The sequence below is a fragment of the Coloeus monedula genome (assembly GCF_965178545.1).
Source record: "Coloeus monedula genome assembly, chromosome: 3".
Lineage (NCBI taxonomy): Eukaryota > Metazoa > Chordata > Aves > Passeriformes > Corvidae > Coloeus > Coloeus monedula.
In genome coordinates this window covers 116,513,383-116,531,411 of record NC_138783.1, presented here as the reverse complement: position 1 = coordinate 116,531,411, position 18,029 = coordinate 116,513,383, and the positions used below count along the sequence as shown (strand labels likewise).

General features: G+C 39.0%; 1 protein-coding gene across 2 annotated transcripts in view; it reads right to left on the bottom strand.

Annotated features, from left to right (window-relative positions):
- Positions 1-830: 830 nt before the first annotated feature.
- Positions 831-18,029, bottom strand: part of BRWD1 (bromodomain and WD repeat domain containing 1) — a 41,214-nt gene continuing 24,015 nt past the window's right edge. The window contains exons 29-41 of one of the 2 annotated variants that reach the window (XM_082278508.1): positions 15,321-15,382; positions 14,390-14,545; positions 13,669-13,789; positions 12,223-12,348; positions 11,605-11,680; positions 11,083-11,127; positions 10,839-10,985; positions 10,023-10,175; positions 9,581-9,750; positions 7,917-8,155; positions 6,953-7,144; positions 5,512-6,489; positions 831-3,026 (exon numbers count right to left, since the gene is read on the bottom strand). In XM_082278508.1, the coding sequence (XP_082134634.1) occupies positions 1,900-3,026; positions 5,512-6,489; positions 6,953-7,144; positions 7,917-8,155; positions 9,581-9,750; positions 10,023-10,175; positions 10,839-10,985; positions 11,083-11,127; positions 11,605-11,680; positions 12,223-12,348; positions 13,669-13,789; positions 14,390-14,545; positions 15,321-15,382 (3,592 nt within the window). In that variant the 3' untranslated portion in view covers positions 831-1,899. The remainder of the gene's footprint in view (positions 3,027-5,511; positions 6,490-6,952; positions 7,145-7,916; positions 8,156-9,580; positions 9,751-10,022; positions 10,176-10,838; positions 10,986-11,082; positions 11,128-11,604; positions 11,681-12,222; positions 12,349-13,668; positions 13,790-14,389; positions 14,546-15,320; positions 15,383-18,029) is intronic. The other variant, XM_082278509.1, reaches the window with a different exon arrangement.

Genomic DNA, 18,029 nt, shown 5'->3' with positions numbered 1-18,029 from the left:
CCAAATTGGAGGTTGTGCTCCAGAGAACACTGAGAATAAGCAGCTGCTAAACAATGAAATTTGTGGAAAATATAAAAGAATAGTGGACTTACTACCTTGTAACAAAGGTTGCCCCTCGAAGAAAACACAAAGCCATCCTCAAATTTCATCGCTAAACACAACTGTGTTCGTATTTCAGAAACCAAATAAAGAATCCAGACAAACATTTATCTTGAATTTACAAAATTCTGCTGCATCCTATTAAAGACTATCCTCTAAACAAAATTTCCTGGGACAAGAATGATTTAAACTTATATTTGGACTTCACATGGAAGTTTTAAGGGGAAAAAAAAAAAAAAAAAAAGGTGTTTCTCTAAGGCAAAGTAATATCCTGGATAGCAAAGTGATGGCAAATACAGACAATGTCAGTGAGGGGGATGGAGAAGTGGCTCCCACTGATACCAGCTCCCTTTTCCATGATGCATTTCCATTTGTACAAGGAGTTCTGCCATTCTCCACTGGGATTGTACAGCCACGCTACATTTTTTTACCCCCAAACTCTTCCAGATCCCACTACCAGTCCAATCTGCTGGCAAAACAATTCCCAAACTTGCTATTTCTGTTCAAATGAGCTGGGTTAGGATAAATCTGATATTCTGCCACATATTCTACTGAATGATGAAATCAGGAATCACCAAGTTCTCCCAAGGGTGAGAAAGGGAAGCTGCAGAGCAGAGGAGGAACCCCGGAGTGGGGAAGGAGCAGAGATTCCCTGGTGTTGGGCTGAGGGCAGCTGTCGTGAGGCTCCCAGCAGCACAATTCCAGGGAAAACTAAGAATTTAGAGTTGCTGTGTGTATTTGTCGTTGAGATGTGTTCAATCAGGAACTTCCACATATTTTCCTGAAGAAATTTTCTTTCTTGTCAACAAGAGCCACCTCAAACATTGTGAAAACAGGAGATGCACTGCAATGCTCAGAAACTGGTAAGGTTTAATCAATGGGAAATCCAACATTCAAACACTTTAAATATGGAGAACAACAGAAACGTAGCAAAAAAAGGTCTGGAATGTCGGAATCCTGCACCTCAAGCTTTCCACGGATAAAGAAAACAGAACAAGTGTTTTGTTTGTTTTTCTATTTTATAAAGAAAACACACAAAAACCCTTAGGCCCAAGAGTTCACCTGCATTTCATAATCTTAAAGTTTACAGTATAGAAGTCACATTAATGATGTACTACCTGTCAGCAGAACCCTCTCTTCACCAAAGCCTCTGGAATTGGCAAATAAACTTCTTCACTGGTAACTGCTTATCAGCAATGCCAGTACAGAACATTTCATACCTGCACTGAATCAAGTTGTGAAGTTACAGCCTTTTCATTCCTCTTTTGATGCAATGCTTGCATCCACCAGGTTTTTAGAGTGTGTACTATTATTTAGAAGCCTGTTTCTATTGTAGATGATTTCATACAGCATTAGAGATGTTTGAAATCTGTTCTTGAATGTTGCATGACCTAGGTAGTATTTCATTGCAGCACCCATAATGATAATACTCAACATACTGCTATTAACCTGTTTGCAGTGTTTTAACATTTTTTAACTCTTGTTTATATGTAATAAAATACCAGTAAAGACAAAAAATTGCCCCTATAATGAGGCACATTTTGGCATCTGTGCTAAATGCTGCTACATGGGCAGGCAAGTGCAAGTCAAAATATGAAAAGGAGAAAGTCATCATCTAATCACATTCATAACTTTTTCATAGAAAAATATAAATATATTCCCTGAAATGTAGGACAAAGAAGAGCCAGCATCCATCAGGAGTTCTAGTGCTATTACCATTTAAAAAAAAAAAAAAAAAAAGAAAAAAAGAAAAAAAGAAAAAAAAGAAAAAAAGATGGGCTGGCTTTCCTTTTGTTAAGGTTACGTTTCGCACTCGGCGTCCTCGAGGGCTCTGTCGTCGTCGTCGTCGTTGTAGCGCACAGTCCGCCGGCCGCCGTTGCGCGTGCGGATCTTGGAGCGCCGCTGGGCCCGCCTGCACTCGCCGTACTCCACGTCCTCCGAGTCCTGCTCCTGGCTGCCTTTCCAGCGTTTCCTCCGCTGCGGCCTCCTGGAAGGCTTCAGTGAGTTGAGGTTGGGGATTTCTTTCCTGGTGGTTTTCGATTTCCTCTTGCGCTTCCTCGTTTCCGTGGCGTCGCTGCAGATGGTGTTATCAGTTCCAGAGTCCGAGGAGAAACAGTTGAAGTTGGCTTTGGAGCTTCCTGCAGTCCCGGGTGCTTCCACATCCTCAGAGACAGAGTTTTTCTCCTCTTTCTTCCCTCCAGTGTCGGATTCTGCTGTTTCTTTGAAGTCATCCACCAGTTTTGATCTCTTGAAAGAAGCTCTGGATTTTTTATTTGCTGCTACTCTGGTACTTTTAGTTTCAAGTTTAGCTAAGTCAGAATCTACCTCCTCTTCAGAGTTACTCGTACAATGGTTGTGGGCTGAAGCTGCCTGCCTAGAAACTCCCCAGTTTCCCCCATTTTCTACCCTGTGGTTTGTGGAATTCTCCTCTGAGGAGTCGTAGTCAAAACTGTTCAGAGCTGCAGCACAGAGGGGTTTGTGTGGCTGCTTGTGGTTATCGCTCTGCTTCTGAGTCTCTGTCTCCGAGTCAGTCCTTTCATTCTCAGACTCAATAATGTATTTCCTTTTAGAAACAGAAGACTCAGGGCAGGAAGGCTTTTTCCTGCCAGAAACCTGTTCTCTCTCATTTTCAGACTTGGAACAAGCCTCCACCTCCGAGCTGTCGAACAGCTTCTTCCTGCAGGCTGACGACACACTGCCCTGGAGCTGCCTGCGGTTCTTTCTGACTGGGTAAACACTTTCTGAGCTTGATAATTCCTCCTTTGCATCGCTCATGATCTTGATCTTATTGGCTGCCAGCGTGGCACATCTGCGGGGGTTCTTCTTCTCCACCACGTTGGACACCTTGATGTGTTTCTTGTAGTTGATGATGCACGTCCTGCTCCGCAGCACTTTGGCACTCTGGCCAGCCTCCTCTGATGCTGGTTCTACAAAAGGAAGATGAAAAAGTTCTTTTTAATGTCTTACATTCCTGAAATCATTAGTTTATTATGCCCAAATGGTGGCACCTTTAATGAAATACACAAATACTGAATTTTATTTTGATTTCAACTGTTAAGTGCAATTTATCTAAATTCTTCAATAAAAATTCCATCAGTATCCCAAGGATACCTTTAACTCTTGAGATTGTCACTTTCAAACCATTTCATTGTCTCAAAAGTGCATTCTTTAGCATCACCCTGTTAATTAGCTCAGAAATTACAACTTACCTAGCTTAGCAAACAAATGCCTTCATATTATTAATACTTACATCATTAACAGTTGTATTTTTCTTACTAGAATAAAATTTGCAACACTAGTTAGACTTTTAGATCTTTTTAATCTAAAAAGGAAACTATAATATTTCATGTAGATGCAAGTTTCACAATTTTAGATGGCTTCAGGTAGAGAACACTGAAACCTTTTAGCTCCTTAGTGACTTTAGCATTTCTGTTAGTAGTTTCTTATTTAATACATAACTTGCTTCTTATGTTGGGTTTTAAAACAGATATTCAGTCTGTAAATCATGTGAATGGTGCTATGAAGATCAGTGTTTCCCTTCTAAATAAAACAATTATTCATACATATGAATTTAAAAAATCAAAAGCAGAAGTTCTTGAAGTAAATAAAAAAAAAATACTACGAGGGAAAAATCATGAGACAAATTCCAATGTCCAGCTGAGTACCAGTATTAACAATCTCTTCATATACCAGATTTGGTCCTTATTTCAATATAAATAATTTTATGTACTACTCCAGTATATTCCTATTTTTATGCTTTCAAAATTAATTTTCTTTATTTGTTAAGAGTTTCCAGAAATGACAGATAAATATTACTACTTGTAGTAGTTGTACTGTGTGATTTTATGGCCAAAGCACAACACATTTCTGCTGAACACTGCAAAATACTGTATAAAAGGTGAATTAATCCACAGACTAAGAAGAAGAAGAGTTAAATCTTATCTTATGCACTGTCCTCCAATACTATTAAATAGCTGGAACACAAGGCTAAAGAATGAAACAGTCCAGCCTTTCTGCAACACTGCCAGAATATTAAAATTATATTTGGCATACGAGATCTTAACTTTGGAACAAATCCATAATGAAATGTATGGGAATTCCCCACTGAACATCCGGAATTAAAAGCTGTAAAGGGACAGCCAGGTGGCACAGGCAGAGAGAGGGAGCATTAAACCAACTACCCGCAAAGACACAAAGATGCAAAAGTCTGGTTCAGCAAGGTGTCCTGGGGTTCAGGCCATACTCCAAACCTGGAATACTGGGTAGGAAAATCCAGCCTTAGCTCCAATCAGCTCAGCTGCAGGGGGCACTACAGCCCACAAAGTATTGACACAATTTATCTGACAAGTTTGCTTTCAATCTTTTCAAATATATCAAATCCCTTGCTAAACACTACATATCTATAATATAGATTATATAATATACACTAAAGAACTATATAAAGACTTCATTTAATATCAAAATAGATTATGTGTTATTTATATCATATATATTTAAAAAATAACCAAGGCAAAGCTTCCATGTAAATGATTTAGCTGGCTAATTGGGCAGTGTGCATATACATACATACAGTTATATATATAAAACACATACTTATTTGAAAATAGAAACTCTATAAATATGTCCCTACATATGTATTAAAAACTAAGATCTTGGTACAAAACAAGTATATATTCCTTGGGGAAAACTGTCAATACAAAGTCACCTTAAGAGACAACAATTTTCTTAAGATTCTTAAAAGCCCAGTGACAGGTTTGGAAGGATAAAACCAAACCCCAACCTCTGAATAGTCTTTCAAATTCCAAATCAGGACTAATTCCCTGATTATACAGAGGCACAATGTACATTACCCAGTTTAATAAACATCAGCAGCATTCTCACAGGCTTAAAAAAGACCCAAACCAAAACAACTGTCTAAATCACGATCAGCCAGCACACAAAGATCTGAGTGACAGATAAAATTATGGAATAAAACCCAAAAATCAAAGAATTTAACTTTCTGAAACAAGTGGAATGATGAATTTTACTTCTGCCAGGTGCTTCTCTGTCTTAAGGACTCTACACATCATTGACACAAAATCTGGAAGTCAAATCACGTTTCAGGCTCTGGTGCACACCACGGACGTGAGAATGTAATACAAACACCTTTCCATCAATCTGATTTTGAAAAACTTATCAATAAAGCTACTTTAAACTGAAAATAGCTGTTGTAAATCAGCTCTAAATCTAGCACAGAAAATCTCAACAGAAAATTAAGGGAAGTTAACAGAACTTCAAACTAGAGGGTTTTGGTTACCAAAATCCTCAAAACAAGGAGCAGGACAAAGGGAGAGAACACTCTGCTCTCTTGGAGATTTTCTCTGTCATCTACTCAGTATTAAGAAACAGAGGAATTAAGTTTAACAACGTTACCTTTTCTAACGATTTTTGTTTTTCCTTTCCTCTTCCTCATCTTTGCTTTTGCAGAAGTTTCACAGTAATTGCTGTTATTGGAGTCACTCTCTGAGTCCGAATCAGAAGAGCGATGGAAGCTGGAGGCAGCTCCGGGTTTGGAACTCTTTATAATCCTAGTGGGCACCAAGCTCTCCCACACAAAACTCTCCCCCTCTCCTCTGGCTTCTGCTTCAGATTCTGCTGTGTCCTCTAAATCACTCAAGACTTTTGCTTTTTTTAAAGGAGGGGCGAGCTGCAGCCCAGAGACTTTCCTGCCATTCCACCTGTCCAACTCAGAGTCCGCCTCATCCTCAGAGTTGCTGACTGCAGCCTTAGCATGTGCAGATGTTGACTGATCAGAAACTTTTTGGCTGCTCCCATCCTCAGAATTATGGCTTTTGGAGTCCTCCTCTGAAAAGTCTAAGGTGGGACTTTTCACTTTGGGAGACAGAGAGCAGATGGGGCCCCGGAGCTGTCTGTGACCATTGCTCTGCCAGCTCCTCTGCTTCGTCTGCGTGTCTGGCTCAGAATCCGAGGTTCCATTCTCAGACTCACTGACAAATTTCCTTCGTGGAGCAGAGGAGCCAGGCTGAGACAGACTTTTCCTCTTGGTGAGCTGCTCTTCTATTTCTTTGTCACTCTCAGACTTTAGGCCTGCCTCATCCTCGGATCCCTCCAGCAGCATTCTCCTGGCGGCGGCCGAGGCGTTCCGGTGGGGCAGCTTCCTGTTCCTGCATATTCCAATACTTTCTGAGCTCGACACCTCCTCCTCCACGTCACTCATCAGCCTCAGTTTATTGGCAGCCACAGCAGCGCTCCTGCGGGGGGTTTTCCTGTGCCTGCCCGTGCTGTTGCCGAGGGACTCGGATGTCACCGCCGAAGTGTTTTCAGAGTCACTTCCATATAACTTCTTCCTGACCGTTTTCCTCGTATTCCCATTCTCCTGAAGAAGCGTTCCTGTGAAGGAAAGCAGAGATTAATATTTTAAATATATAATGGCAGCTTTGAAGTCTTGTCAAAACTGGGAGAGGTTCAGCCCACAGACATGATGCATGAAATATATTCCTCGTGACAGTCGTGCTTTTGCTGTCACAAGTTTCAGATGCGTGCTGGTTTTGTGACAATTAGAACTTCTTTATGAATTGCTGCTTTTTTTCTTAAAATATAAAATATTGCAAGACGTTCCCTCTCAAGAGGCTCTTGGTTTCCACCCTTCTCCCTTAAGTCATGAAAAAAAATCCTTTTAAAGTTGAGTGTAGTATTTGAGAGCTTCAAAATTAGCACCAATAAAAAAATGTGTATCTTACATAGGCAACAATTAAAAAAAAAAACTAACTACACTTATTTTTATAAATATATATAAAAATACATATAAATATGGATGTGCCTTGCTGTTCACAAGAAACTCCTCCCACCATACCTGTCTGTTTCCTCTGAGCAGCTCGATTCCGAGTCAGCCTGCGACTGCTGTTCCTCCTGCACACCCCGTTGTGCAGGGGAGGGGACACAGCAGCCCCAGAACAGCCTTTGCTGTCTTCTGAGCTGCTTGAGGAGGATGAAGATGATGAGGAAGTAGATGAAGAAACCCCAGAACCTTCTATTTCACTCTCTGCTAAAAAAAAAAAAAAAAAACCAAAAAAACCAGTAATTGGTAATTAGAATTCTAAACAGATTCCAGTTAAGAGTTACATTTTGCTGATCCTGGAAATATTCAGTTTCCTCACATTATCTTAAAATACATTCTCATGCCTGGATATCTTACAGGGATCAAACTGATGTCACAACAAAATCCATATTCATGCAGTGTTCAACGACAGGAAGCCTCTTTAATCTGTATTTAAGTTTCAAATAAAATAAACCAGCTCTTTTCAAACACCAGATTTAAGTAAAAAGCATGTTTAAAAAACACCCCAAAGAGAATATTTTCGAACAGATTTTACCAGGACTTGCATTTTTATCCTTTGAAATAAGCTGAATTTTTATCAAGGTGAGATTTAAGGGAAAAAAACAATAAAGTTTTTAAGTCTCAGAAACTTTTGTCACTTGCTAATTGTGGGTGCCAAGTTTTATATAACATATATATACACACACACACACATATGGGCATATAACCTGTATTTTATACAGTATCAATTATTAAATATTCTACGTTTTCCTGTTGACAGATTTTTTGATTAACAGAAGTCAACTGACTGTGTCCTACATGATTTCAAAGAAATTTTATAACCACTGTAAATAACAAAAGTGTCCAAAATCCAGTAAAATATACAAAACTCTGCATCATCACACAAAAACCCCAAACCTTGCGTAAAAAATTCCACGTTAGGAACGCAAAGCTCATTGAACAACTCAGAATGCAAACTGCAGCAACTACAAACTCTGACCTGATGATAAAGCAGAACAATTAGTAGTTAGTGTTGTGGATCTGGCTTTTCCATTCCTCTCAAAGGATGCCAGGCAGGCGGAATCCGAGGATTCTCCCGAGGAACTCTGGTTGTAGGAGCCAGTGTTGGGTTTATGGCTTGAGACACAGGCGGCTCTGCTTGAGGTAGGCTGAGGAAAAGGATCTTCTTGCTCAGATTCAAGTTTGGCCTGAGACTTCAATGGTTTCTGTTTCAAATTTCTAGTGAGAGCAAAAGTAGTAAGAGCAACACAGGTAGTAAAACTAGGTGAGATAAGGCAATTACGTATTTTAACAACACTTAATAGGATTTTATATTTCTGGGACGGTAATTTATGAGCTAATGTGGTGTAGGACGATTTTAACTCTGACAAGGATAAACATGAAATGCTTTCATTAAAGTAACAGTCTGCACTCCTACTGAAGTTACACAAGAGGAGACAATCTTTCTCTGCTCTGAGAAACAGAGAATTTAATGGTGGATGTCCTCTAGACAATTCTTGTTGTCTTATTTTCACCAGGAAGCTGCAGCAGCAGCCTCAGTTTCTGTTGGGTTCCCAGCCTCTGGATAATTGCACATAAGCTTCAAACGAAGTGCTCTCCAGACTAACATTATTCCACAATAAACCTGAGTTCCCAACACACACAGAAGGTGGAACCTTACAGACAGTTCACTGGTTAAAATAAAGAAAACCTCACTAATTTGATTCTTCCTTACTACAGACACCTGAGCGCTACCTGCCATCCTGCTGTGTCAATTATTTCCACCTACAGAACTGTTTTGTCAGTTTTTTCCTTACACTGCAGGTTTTCAGACATTCATCCAGGTGTACAAAGTGTACAAGGCTATTTCTGTTATCCCAAACCTCCCTTCTGCTGTGCCCACTGCCTTGTAAGCAGTCACACACAATTCTCCAGAGAGGAGCACAAGTGAGGTTCAAAAAGACAATTTCTGCCTATCCTGGTGTGTGGTTATTTTAAAGTATAAAAGTAAACCCCTGAAATCAGATATTTTTTCTAAAAACTTATTCCTATTCTTTCCCTGCCAGAGAAAGAAGACTGGACAGCAGCAGAAGGGAAAAAGCTCAGTTTCAGTAATTTACCACATTTAGCTTTTGTATTTTGTCTCACTTTGTCCCACATGCAAATTAAGAACAAGAGTTAATTGTGCCAAACAACAATTGTGTCAAAAGTTTGTTTGCCTTCAAAAGAGAAAAGGCAAATCTAGATCCCAACTGAAAGCTCCAGCAAGTGACAATTTCTAGAAATTCCACAGGACTGACTTTATTCTTCATGTGACAAAATATGTACTTTATGCAGATTTTCATCTTTGTGATATATCCTGCAAGTAAATCTTTGTTTCATTCCTCATTATTTCAGTTAAACATTTATTTTCTGACTCAACTATTAAAAAAACCCCAACCTTTTCTACTCTTCTGTCTCTTCCTATTTCTCAGTTTTATACAACAAAAAAGCCCCTATTTTTTTTTTAACATACTGTTCCTACAGCATGAGAATTATGAAGTCTCACTGGGGTTACAAACCATTTAAAAAACCAATTGTTCCCCTCTTCACAGACTTACTGTGAGAGTCAATATGAGTATCAGTCAGCTGAGATAGATCTTTATACATTCCTAATTGAGTTACCTGAGCATTTTGGTGGGCTGCTGCACTGAGCTTTGATTATTAAATCTTCTCGTGTACCTCTGGTTTCTCCGTAGCTTTTCATTCTGTTTCTGACCATTTTTGAAATCTGAAACAATTCTTCTGATTTTCTCTTCAAACAGGGCTGACAATCTCAAGGTCATACTATAAATCTAGGTAATGAAGTGGTTTATATTAAAAACAGAGCCTTTGAGCCAAGACTAACAGTTGTAATATTAAAAACTGTACAGAAAAGCAATAGGAAAAGACAGGCAGTCCTATGGCATACTAAATAAACAGGAAATGATCATATTAAATATTTTTGTCATATTTCTCCTCACTATCTACCAAACCAGCAGCTTTACCAAAAGTACTGATAAACAAATTGCAAAGTAAAATTTAATTTCATTAAGACATTCATAAACCCCCGACTATTAACAGCTACCTTTGACTTTTTGTTTGGAGTGTAAGATTTTGCATTGCTAAATATCAATCTTATATCTTTGCACAGTTCCATTGGAGTGTCATAGTTTCCAGCTTCCAGAGTTTCCTTCACCGTACCAAAATCCATTGGAGTGTCTATAATATGCCTGTAATCCTATAAAAAACATATGAAAAAAAGACTTCTGTGAAAAGTATAAAGCAAAAAAACACTTCTGAATTTCATTTCTGTCATTTAGGAGTAGCTAAAATTACACAAATTATCTTCACTGGCAGTGGAAAGAGAAGCACCGCGGCAGAAAGCAACACTTTTGCTGACACTGGTTGATTTAAAATCTCCTTTTCATTATCCCATGAATTTTATCAAGAGAAACAACAGACCTGGTATAAAAAACAGCCAGAAAACCCCCAAAACACAACAACCACAAAAAAAACCCCAAATCAAACCCCATCAAAACACCTTGATCTTTTTTTCTCTCCTGTTCATGTTTTTTTTTTTAGAGAACCTCAAGATGTTTTTAAAGCCTGAAGTGAGACTCAAACTCAAAATGTGAAGTCACCAGGAAAAGTTATGCACTGTAAGGAAGTTTTTTTTCCTTTAAATTAAGTTTGTTGGGGTTTTAGAGAAAAAAGAGACTGAAGGGGTAGGAAGAATACCATGAACAACTGAAAGAGGGAAATAAATCAAACTCATAGCTCAGGCTCAGTAAACATATTTAAAGAAACTTTAATTAAGAAAATACAGATTTATGTAATTTCCCTACAAGGCACAGTAGGACAGCAAGAAAAAAAGAATCTATCAATGTTACTAAGAACTTACCGGATACTGATCCAAATCAACTGGCTGCCTGAAAGGTTCAGAATCCTCACACTGGAAAATTAAATTCACCAGTTCCATGCACTGCTTCTTCCAACAGTTTTCATCATAGCCACTTTTCAGGCTTTTTCCTCTTTTAAAGCCCCGTCCCTTGGGGGAAAAAAAAAGTTAGGAAAAGCATTCCTGAAATACAGCAAGAAAAAATTCCACCTAATTTGGGTTATAATGTAAAGACTGGCCAACTCACTTTTCTTCTTCTGTATGATGTTCTTGGAACACATTTTTCATCATCCTGCACAAAATAAAAACCAATGATCTTAAAAATGAAGTAGGAAAAAACAGGTGATGGGGGCTAAAAGTATCCTTAGATTTGACACTGGTAAAATTACATTTTCTGCTCAATTCTTTCAATAAGACAGAAGATGAGCATAGAAAAAATATAACACAGCATCTGGGAGACTTGGCAAGCAATATCCTAGATAAGGACAAGAGTTGGGAGTCTGGAATGTTCAGTGGTTTGAGAAAAGGAAAAACCACAATCAGAATTGCAATTACCCAACAGCTTTCAACTTCAGTGACTAAATATTATCAGTAATGCAATTCACTGATAATAAATGACATAAAACATTCATAAAAGCTTCTTAATATAGTCCATTTTTGTACTAGCTATGTAAATAACTCAGCAATTTTACCAACAATATTTGAAGTTTGGTGGTATCTTCCTACCACCATAAATTACTGGAATTTTTTACAAAAAACCCCAACTTACCAGATCAGCATCATGACAATCTTGTTCATCATCTGTTGTGCTACATAATTCAAAAATGTTTGTACAGTCCTGGTCACTGCAATGCAATTAAATCTCTGTTACTGGAATAGCAAAAGCAGAGCTGTTGTTTCCTAAATTAAACTCAGCCACAACCAAGTGCTACATATAAAAGGGAAGACAGTAACTAAGTATGAAATGGAATATAAAAATCAGGATCAGGGATTTGAAAGGGGCTACCCAGGTGCAGGAAGGCTGCTCACACTCACTTTCAAAATAAACCTCTCAGTTTATTTTAACCTTTCAATTCAGTCAGACAAGCTACAACAGGAATTTCTACACAGGACAGCACAGAACTTACTTTTTACAGGCTGAGCTACTCAACATGCTCAATGTCAAGTGGTATTTTGGGACAAAAAAATACCAGGGAAAAAGTCAAAATGCCTCTAAGCTGAACATTTCAGTTTTCAAGGTAACACTCAGAATTCTACACCTGTCCTTACAGTGCACTGAAAACAGTCAAAGCAGGGCTCGCCACAAAGGGATATTGAGCTGTTTTTACTCTCCCACTGTGCAAAAGCACGAGGATTCAAGCACTATTTAGATTAAAATGCCACTTACTTGATAAACTTTAAGAGCTGGGTGGTGATTTTTTTTGCAGCTCTGGCAATAGCACTCCCAGGTTCATTGAAGGTTCTGGCATTGCTTTCAATGTATCTGACTTCCCAAACCAGTGCTGAGATTCTCCTTCAAATTAGAAAACATTGCATCTTTAATACTAAAGAAAAGCTGAAAACTAGCAAAAATTTTATCTTTGTAATTTTCTGTCCATATTAGATTTAGATGTCTTTTGTTTTATGTCCCTTTAGAGCAGTCTCAAACTTTTCCTTCACATGGAAACTCCAAGGAAGCAAACCCAACAATGCACATCTTTCATCACTCATTTCCAAACTCATTATTGATAATTCATCCTCAGACAGTTTGTGATGTAAACTCAGTTAATACAGCTGGCCAAGCAAGCACTAGCACCTGTTACCACTAAATCATAAAATACCACTGAAATTATCCCAAGGAGCATAGATTTCCTGGAATCTTTAAGAACACGAGCATTTTTAAAAAGCTTTTATTTGACTTATTCAAAAGGGGGGGAAGTATTATTTAATCACTACTCTAAATTATCACATTTCTTCTGGAAATATCAGAAGCTGCTTGTTGCAAAGCCCTGAGAAATGGAACACGAGTCATATCTGAGGAACTTTTAATTAATAAATACAAAGCACAAGCAATTAAAAAGGAGTGACAAGAAGCTTTGTGTAATTACATTTTTAAAGACATCTCAGCTACGATGTCCCTTTCTGTCTTCCCTCAGACCCTGCTTTGAGGCCAACTAACTACTCAAAGCAGTGCCCTCTGTAAAATGACAAGATTTGAGGAACAGCTACGAACTGAAATTATAACTTGATAGAAAGGAGCAGGCACAAACATGTAATTTTGGGGTTTTTCTTACAATTCATATTTCCAATTCCTTATACCTGTGAAGCAGAGATGCCCCAAGTCTGCAGTTCTTCACCTACAGAATTTCCAATTGTTTCCCAAGACATTTTTTCCATCTTATACAGGAGAAAAATCACTGTTAATGACTCTTCACTGTATTTACAGACACACTGAATGCAAGTCCAGATGAAGAATATACTTAAATATATTTTCAAGCTATGGATGACCAGCACACCCAGCAAACCAGAACTCTGTCATCACTACACTCCTCCCTCTTTCTCTTCTATAAGTTTTTATCATTTAATAAATGCTACTCCTAATACTTAACATTTCACCTCTCCTGCTTAAGCTCATTTCTGAAAATAGCAAGAGCTTAACCTTCTTCAAGTTCAAAGTAACTGAAGGACAGCCCTTCAAAATCTGAATTATCATCAGCACTCAAGTAACTTCAGACTTTTTAGTATTTGGTGATTTCAAACAGCAGATTTCTCAAAGAAAGAATGTCAGGGTTTACTGTAATTCTGAAAAGAGTGCCAAAATGAGTTTCTGCCTTGCTCCCGAGGCAGCACTGACCTGTAGAATCTGTTGGCCAGCCTGGTGCGGATGGTGTTGAGGTCCGTGGGATACGCGATCACCGTGCAGTACTTGGGGTACGTGCACAGGTCCACTGGGCCAGCAAAAGCTGCTGACATGTCTGGCAAAAACAGTGAGAAGAACAAAATTTTACTGTTTGACCTTATTTTTGGTCTTCCAGTGCCTGAAGGAGCTGACAGGAAACATGGATAGAGAATTTCCAAGGGCTGGAGGGACAGGACACAGGGAATGGCTTCAAACGGACAGTGAGCAGGGCTGGATGGGAGATTGGGCAGGAATTGTTCCCTGGCAGGGTGGGCAGGCCCTGGCCCAGGGTGCCCAGAGCAGCTGGGGCTGCCCCTGGATCCCTGGCAGTGCCCAAGGCCAGGCTGGACATTGGGGCTTGGAGCAGCCTGGCACAGTGGGAGGTGTCCCTGCCATGGCAGGGGTGGCACTGGATGGGCTTTAAGGTCCCTCCAACCCAACCCCTTCGGTGATTCTATTTCAAAGCTTGCAGGCACATGACAAATGAGCTGAGTATTATAAAACCAATCATAAATAAAATTATAAACATCTCACCACAAAGAACTGCACAGAATAACATATAACTGCTTAGGTACTTTATCACAGGGAATTTTTTAAAGGATGCCAGCGATATTCCAGGATCTGTTTATAAATGTAACACCAGGAGGAAACTACCTGATGCTCAGATCACACTCACCAAGAGTCATGAGCTGATCAATCCCACGGATAATCCGTTCACAGGCCTCATCACGGGATTTCATCCCCCACTCCCCTTCCTGGGGTTTGTACAGGAGCTTCTCCACCTCTTCCAAAGTCACAGAGACACTCGCTCCTAATTCTTCAGGCTGATCAACTGAAGAGGGCAAATTGGGGAAGAAGTGCAAACAAGATGAATTGTTGAGCACTCACATTTATTACATAATTGTATGCTTGCAACTGACAAAAATAATCCTTGCCTTGAAGTACAGTTTAATGCTAAGGCTGTGGGAACAAAGTATTACACAAAATGGATACAAACAGCAAATTTTTCTAAATTCTGCTTTTCTGCACTTTTGAATTAAATCTATTATCTTTTTGACAGCTTATTCAGTAACTGCTCTCTCAGTATGTCCCAAACTTTCCTTCCCCCCCTCCCAGCTAGTACTGACAAGCACTGGAAAAGCAAATTGGTAAGAAAAACCAGGAATCCAGCTGTTTCATTTACAGATAATTTGGATTTCACCAGGAAACTTTGTAACTGTTGGTTTTAAATGATGTGAAGTAAGGATTTGCTGACTGGAAATTATTTTATATATATTCTTCTTGCACCCCCTTGTATTATAATGTACTACAACAAATTCATAGTTTGAAAATTGAGACTATTTTTGAAAGCTGACATTTGGAAGTAGCAGATTTTATTCTGTAAATCAGAGTTACACACTGAAAGTTTTTGGTTGGTTTTTTTTTGCAAAATTGCCCTGGAAGATGCAAAAGGAAAAAATACAGGTATATTCAAACTATTTTACTAAATCTGATTCAATACTGTCTTTAAGACAGGAATCACCTGAGGTCCACTACCTGCATGAAACAAAGGAAGTGGAAAGAGGGAAAAGCACATTCAGCTGTTTTATTAAAGGGTTTCTACCTACCATTATCAGGGACTGGTTCCATGTCCCACGGGCTCAGCTTTTCAATTTCACCATTGTCCCATCTGATTCACCAAGTAAAAAAATAAAAGAATAATTTAAAGTTCCTTGACTCACAAGTGTTCCCTCCAAGCACATTTAAATTGCAGCTATTTGTAGGTATTGACAAAATACACTGTATAAACATGTACATGAACAAAAGCACTGCTTTGCCATCAGCAAAATGGAAACATTCTTCATAATCAATTTCAGATTAAAATTGTGCTCCTGATTTTGGCTGTATGCAACTTACCCAATACATAAATCAATTTTACAAAGCCTGTATCAAGATGAAGAAGAAAAATAAGATGCACACTTGGAAAAGTGAGATAACATCAAGGGGAAGATTAGAGAAAAATATAGGAGATTTTTTTTGCTAATCACAACAGGAGTTCTGCAAGTCCATGGCTTAAGGGAAAACATAAGTGAGGCATTTCATACGTTAGCATTTCAATTTATAAAGCAGAGGACATTACAACAAAGAAAAGGATAAATATAAAATGAAGAAACTGCAGTTAATTTAGGTCCAGGACAAAGCAAAAGCAAAAGCAAGTTTGTTATTGATATATCTCTATATTCCCTCTGATACTTAATTATTAGGTGTAAACATCATTTTGAGATACCGCCAAAACCTACCACATTTGGGCAGATTTTTACATGTTTTTAAAAACACATAAAACACAAATGAATTTCTCTATTTCCAAGGTAAGATATGTCTGACTGGAACAGCTGATCATTATTTTATTATTGTTCTTTATTAGAGGCACATACCAGAAACAAATAGATCAGCCTGCAGTTCACCCACTTCCCTCCAGAGCTTTGCAGCTTTGCCAGCAGTTTCCTGTTAGAGTTCCCCAAATTCCTGGGTCTACTTCTGATGCCTTAATAAACTCAGATACTTGGTCTAATGCCTCCTGTGTGGTTATTTCAAACCAACTGGTAACTGAAATGATCATGCTCAGAGTATTTTAAAACTAAACCTCTGCTCTGGCAAGAGCAGCTCTCCATTGTTTTGGATTTCTAAATGACTTAGGAAAACTTTGATCATTCAAGCCTATTTCATCTTTATGAACAAAGAGAGTCCTAGAGGTTCATCTGTTCAGCTCTCCTCCCCAGTTATTGTACAATACTTCCCAAGTTGTGGATATTCACAAATGGATATACTAATTCATAATTTTGCATATAAGACTTTATCAAGAGTTTAGTACAGCTTAAGGCCAACTTGGTTCTTCTTAAGGACCATTCATCCAGGTAATACACTTTCATAACACTTCTACACAAACACCTGTTATTTTCTGGCCAATAAAATAACAAAAAAACGAAAATTATCTTCAACTCATTTATTTTCTATACAACAGTAACAGTGATAAATTGAGGTAAATGTGACAAGAAGAGCAACAGACCCAGCCAAGTCACAAAACCTAAATACAGCTGCCAAACACTCCGGATGTTTTTATACACATATCTGAAGACTCTGCTCTACAAGAGCTGTTTTGAGGCCAGGTAGAAAAAAGTCCCTTTGGAGAGGGATCTTAAGGAATACAGCATTCCCTCCCTGCTCACTTCAAAGCAGCTCTAGGCTTTTCTGTTAAAGGCTGGTGCACTTAAATATCGAAATATCCTTTAGGTCTTACAGAAGAAAGGAGCCCAGGAAATTGGCACCAGGCTTTTATTCCTAACTGAAAACTTGATTTGGAACTGGCCAAGAAAAAAACCAAAGCCCACCTGAACTTGCTCCTAAGGAACAACTGTACACAACAAAACACATGGAATGGATGGAATATGGAAGGGAAGGTAATAGGCAAGAATTTCAATCTGGGAGTTAACTTCCACCTTCCCACCAAGGAAAATCATTCAGAGAAAAGACAAGTAGATGAGACAAGGAACTAAAACATAACACAATCTTGGCAGTCTCACTGGATTGTCTAGTAGCTATAAAATTTCCCTTCTTTGTGGCGAGCAACAGGTTCAAAAGCCTTTGAGTGAAAAAGAAATTACAAAGTCCTCCAACAATAAAACTGTGACTATTAAATGTACCATAAAAGACATGCGAACTATCTCTGGACATGATGGAAAGAGGAATATTAAATATTCACTGTTTATTCTCCTTACAGTCCTCCCTCACTGGGGGAATCCAAACCAAGCAAAATTCCGAAAGTGTCCTTTCAGTGCCTAAAGGAGGTGACAAGAAGGCTGGAGAGGGACCTTCACAAGGGCATGGAGTGAAGGACAAGGGGGAATGGCCTTAAGCTGCAGGAGGGAAGGGTTAGATTAGATACTAGGAAGGAATTCTTGACACTGAGGGTGGTAAGGCTCTGGCACAAGTTGCCCAGAGAAACTGTGGCTGTCCCTGGATCCCTGGAAGTGTCCAAGGCCAGGTTAGACAGGGCTTGGAGCACACTGGGATAGTGGAATGCATCCCTGCCTACTGCAGAGGGTGGCACTGGGTGACCTTCAATGTCCCTTCCAACCCAAACTATTCTGTGGTTCTATTCCAGACAGCTTGGACAGGGCAGGACAAGGTCAACACCCTGAGTCTGAACGCTGAAGTTCAGAGATATCTTTGCTTACCATTCCTCTCCTTTGTGTGAGGGCCTCTTTGTTGGTATCAAAAAGGGTGCACAATGTGCAAGACCGAAGTGTGAGAACTTGAGGCATAAGGACCTTGATGTC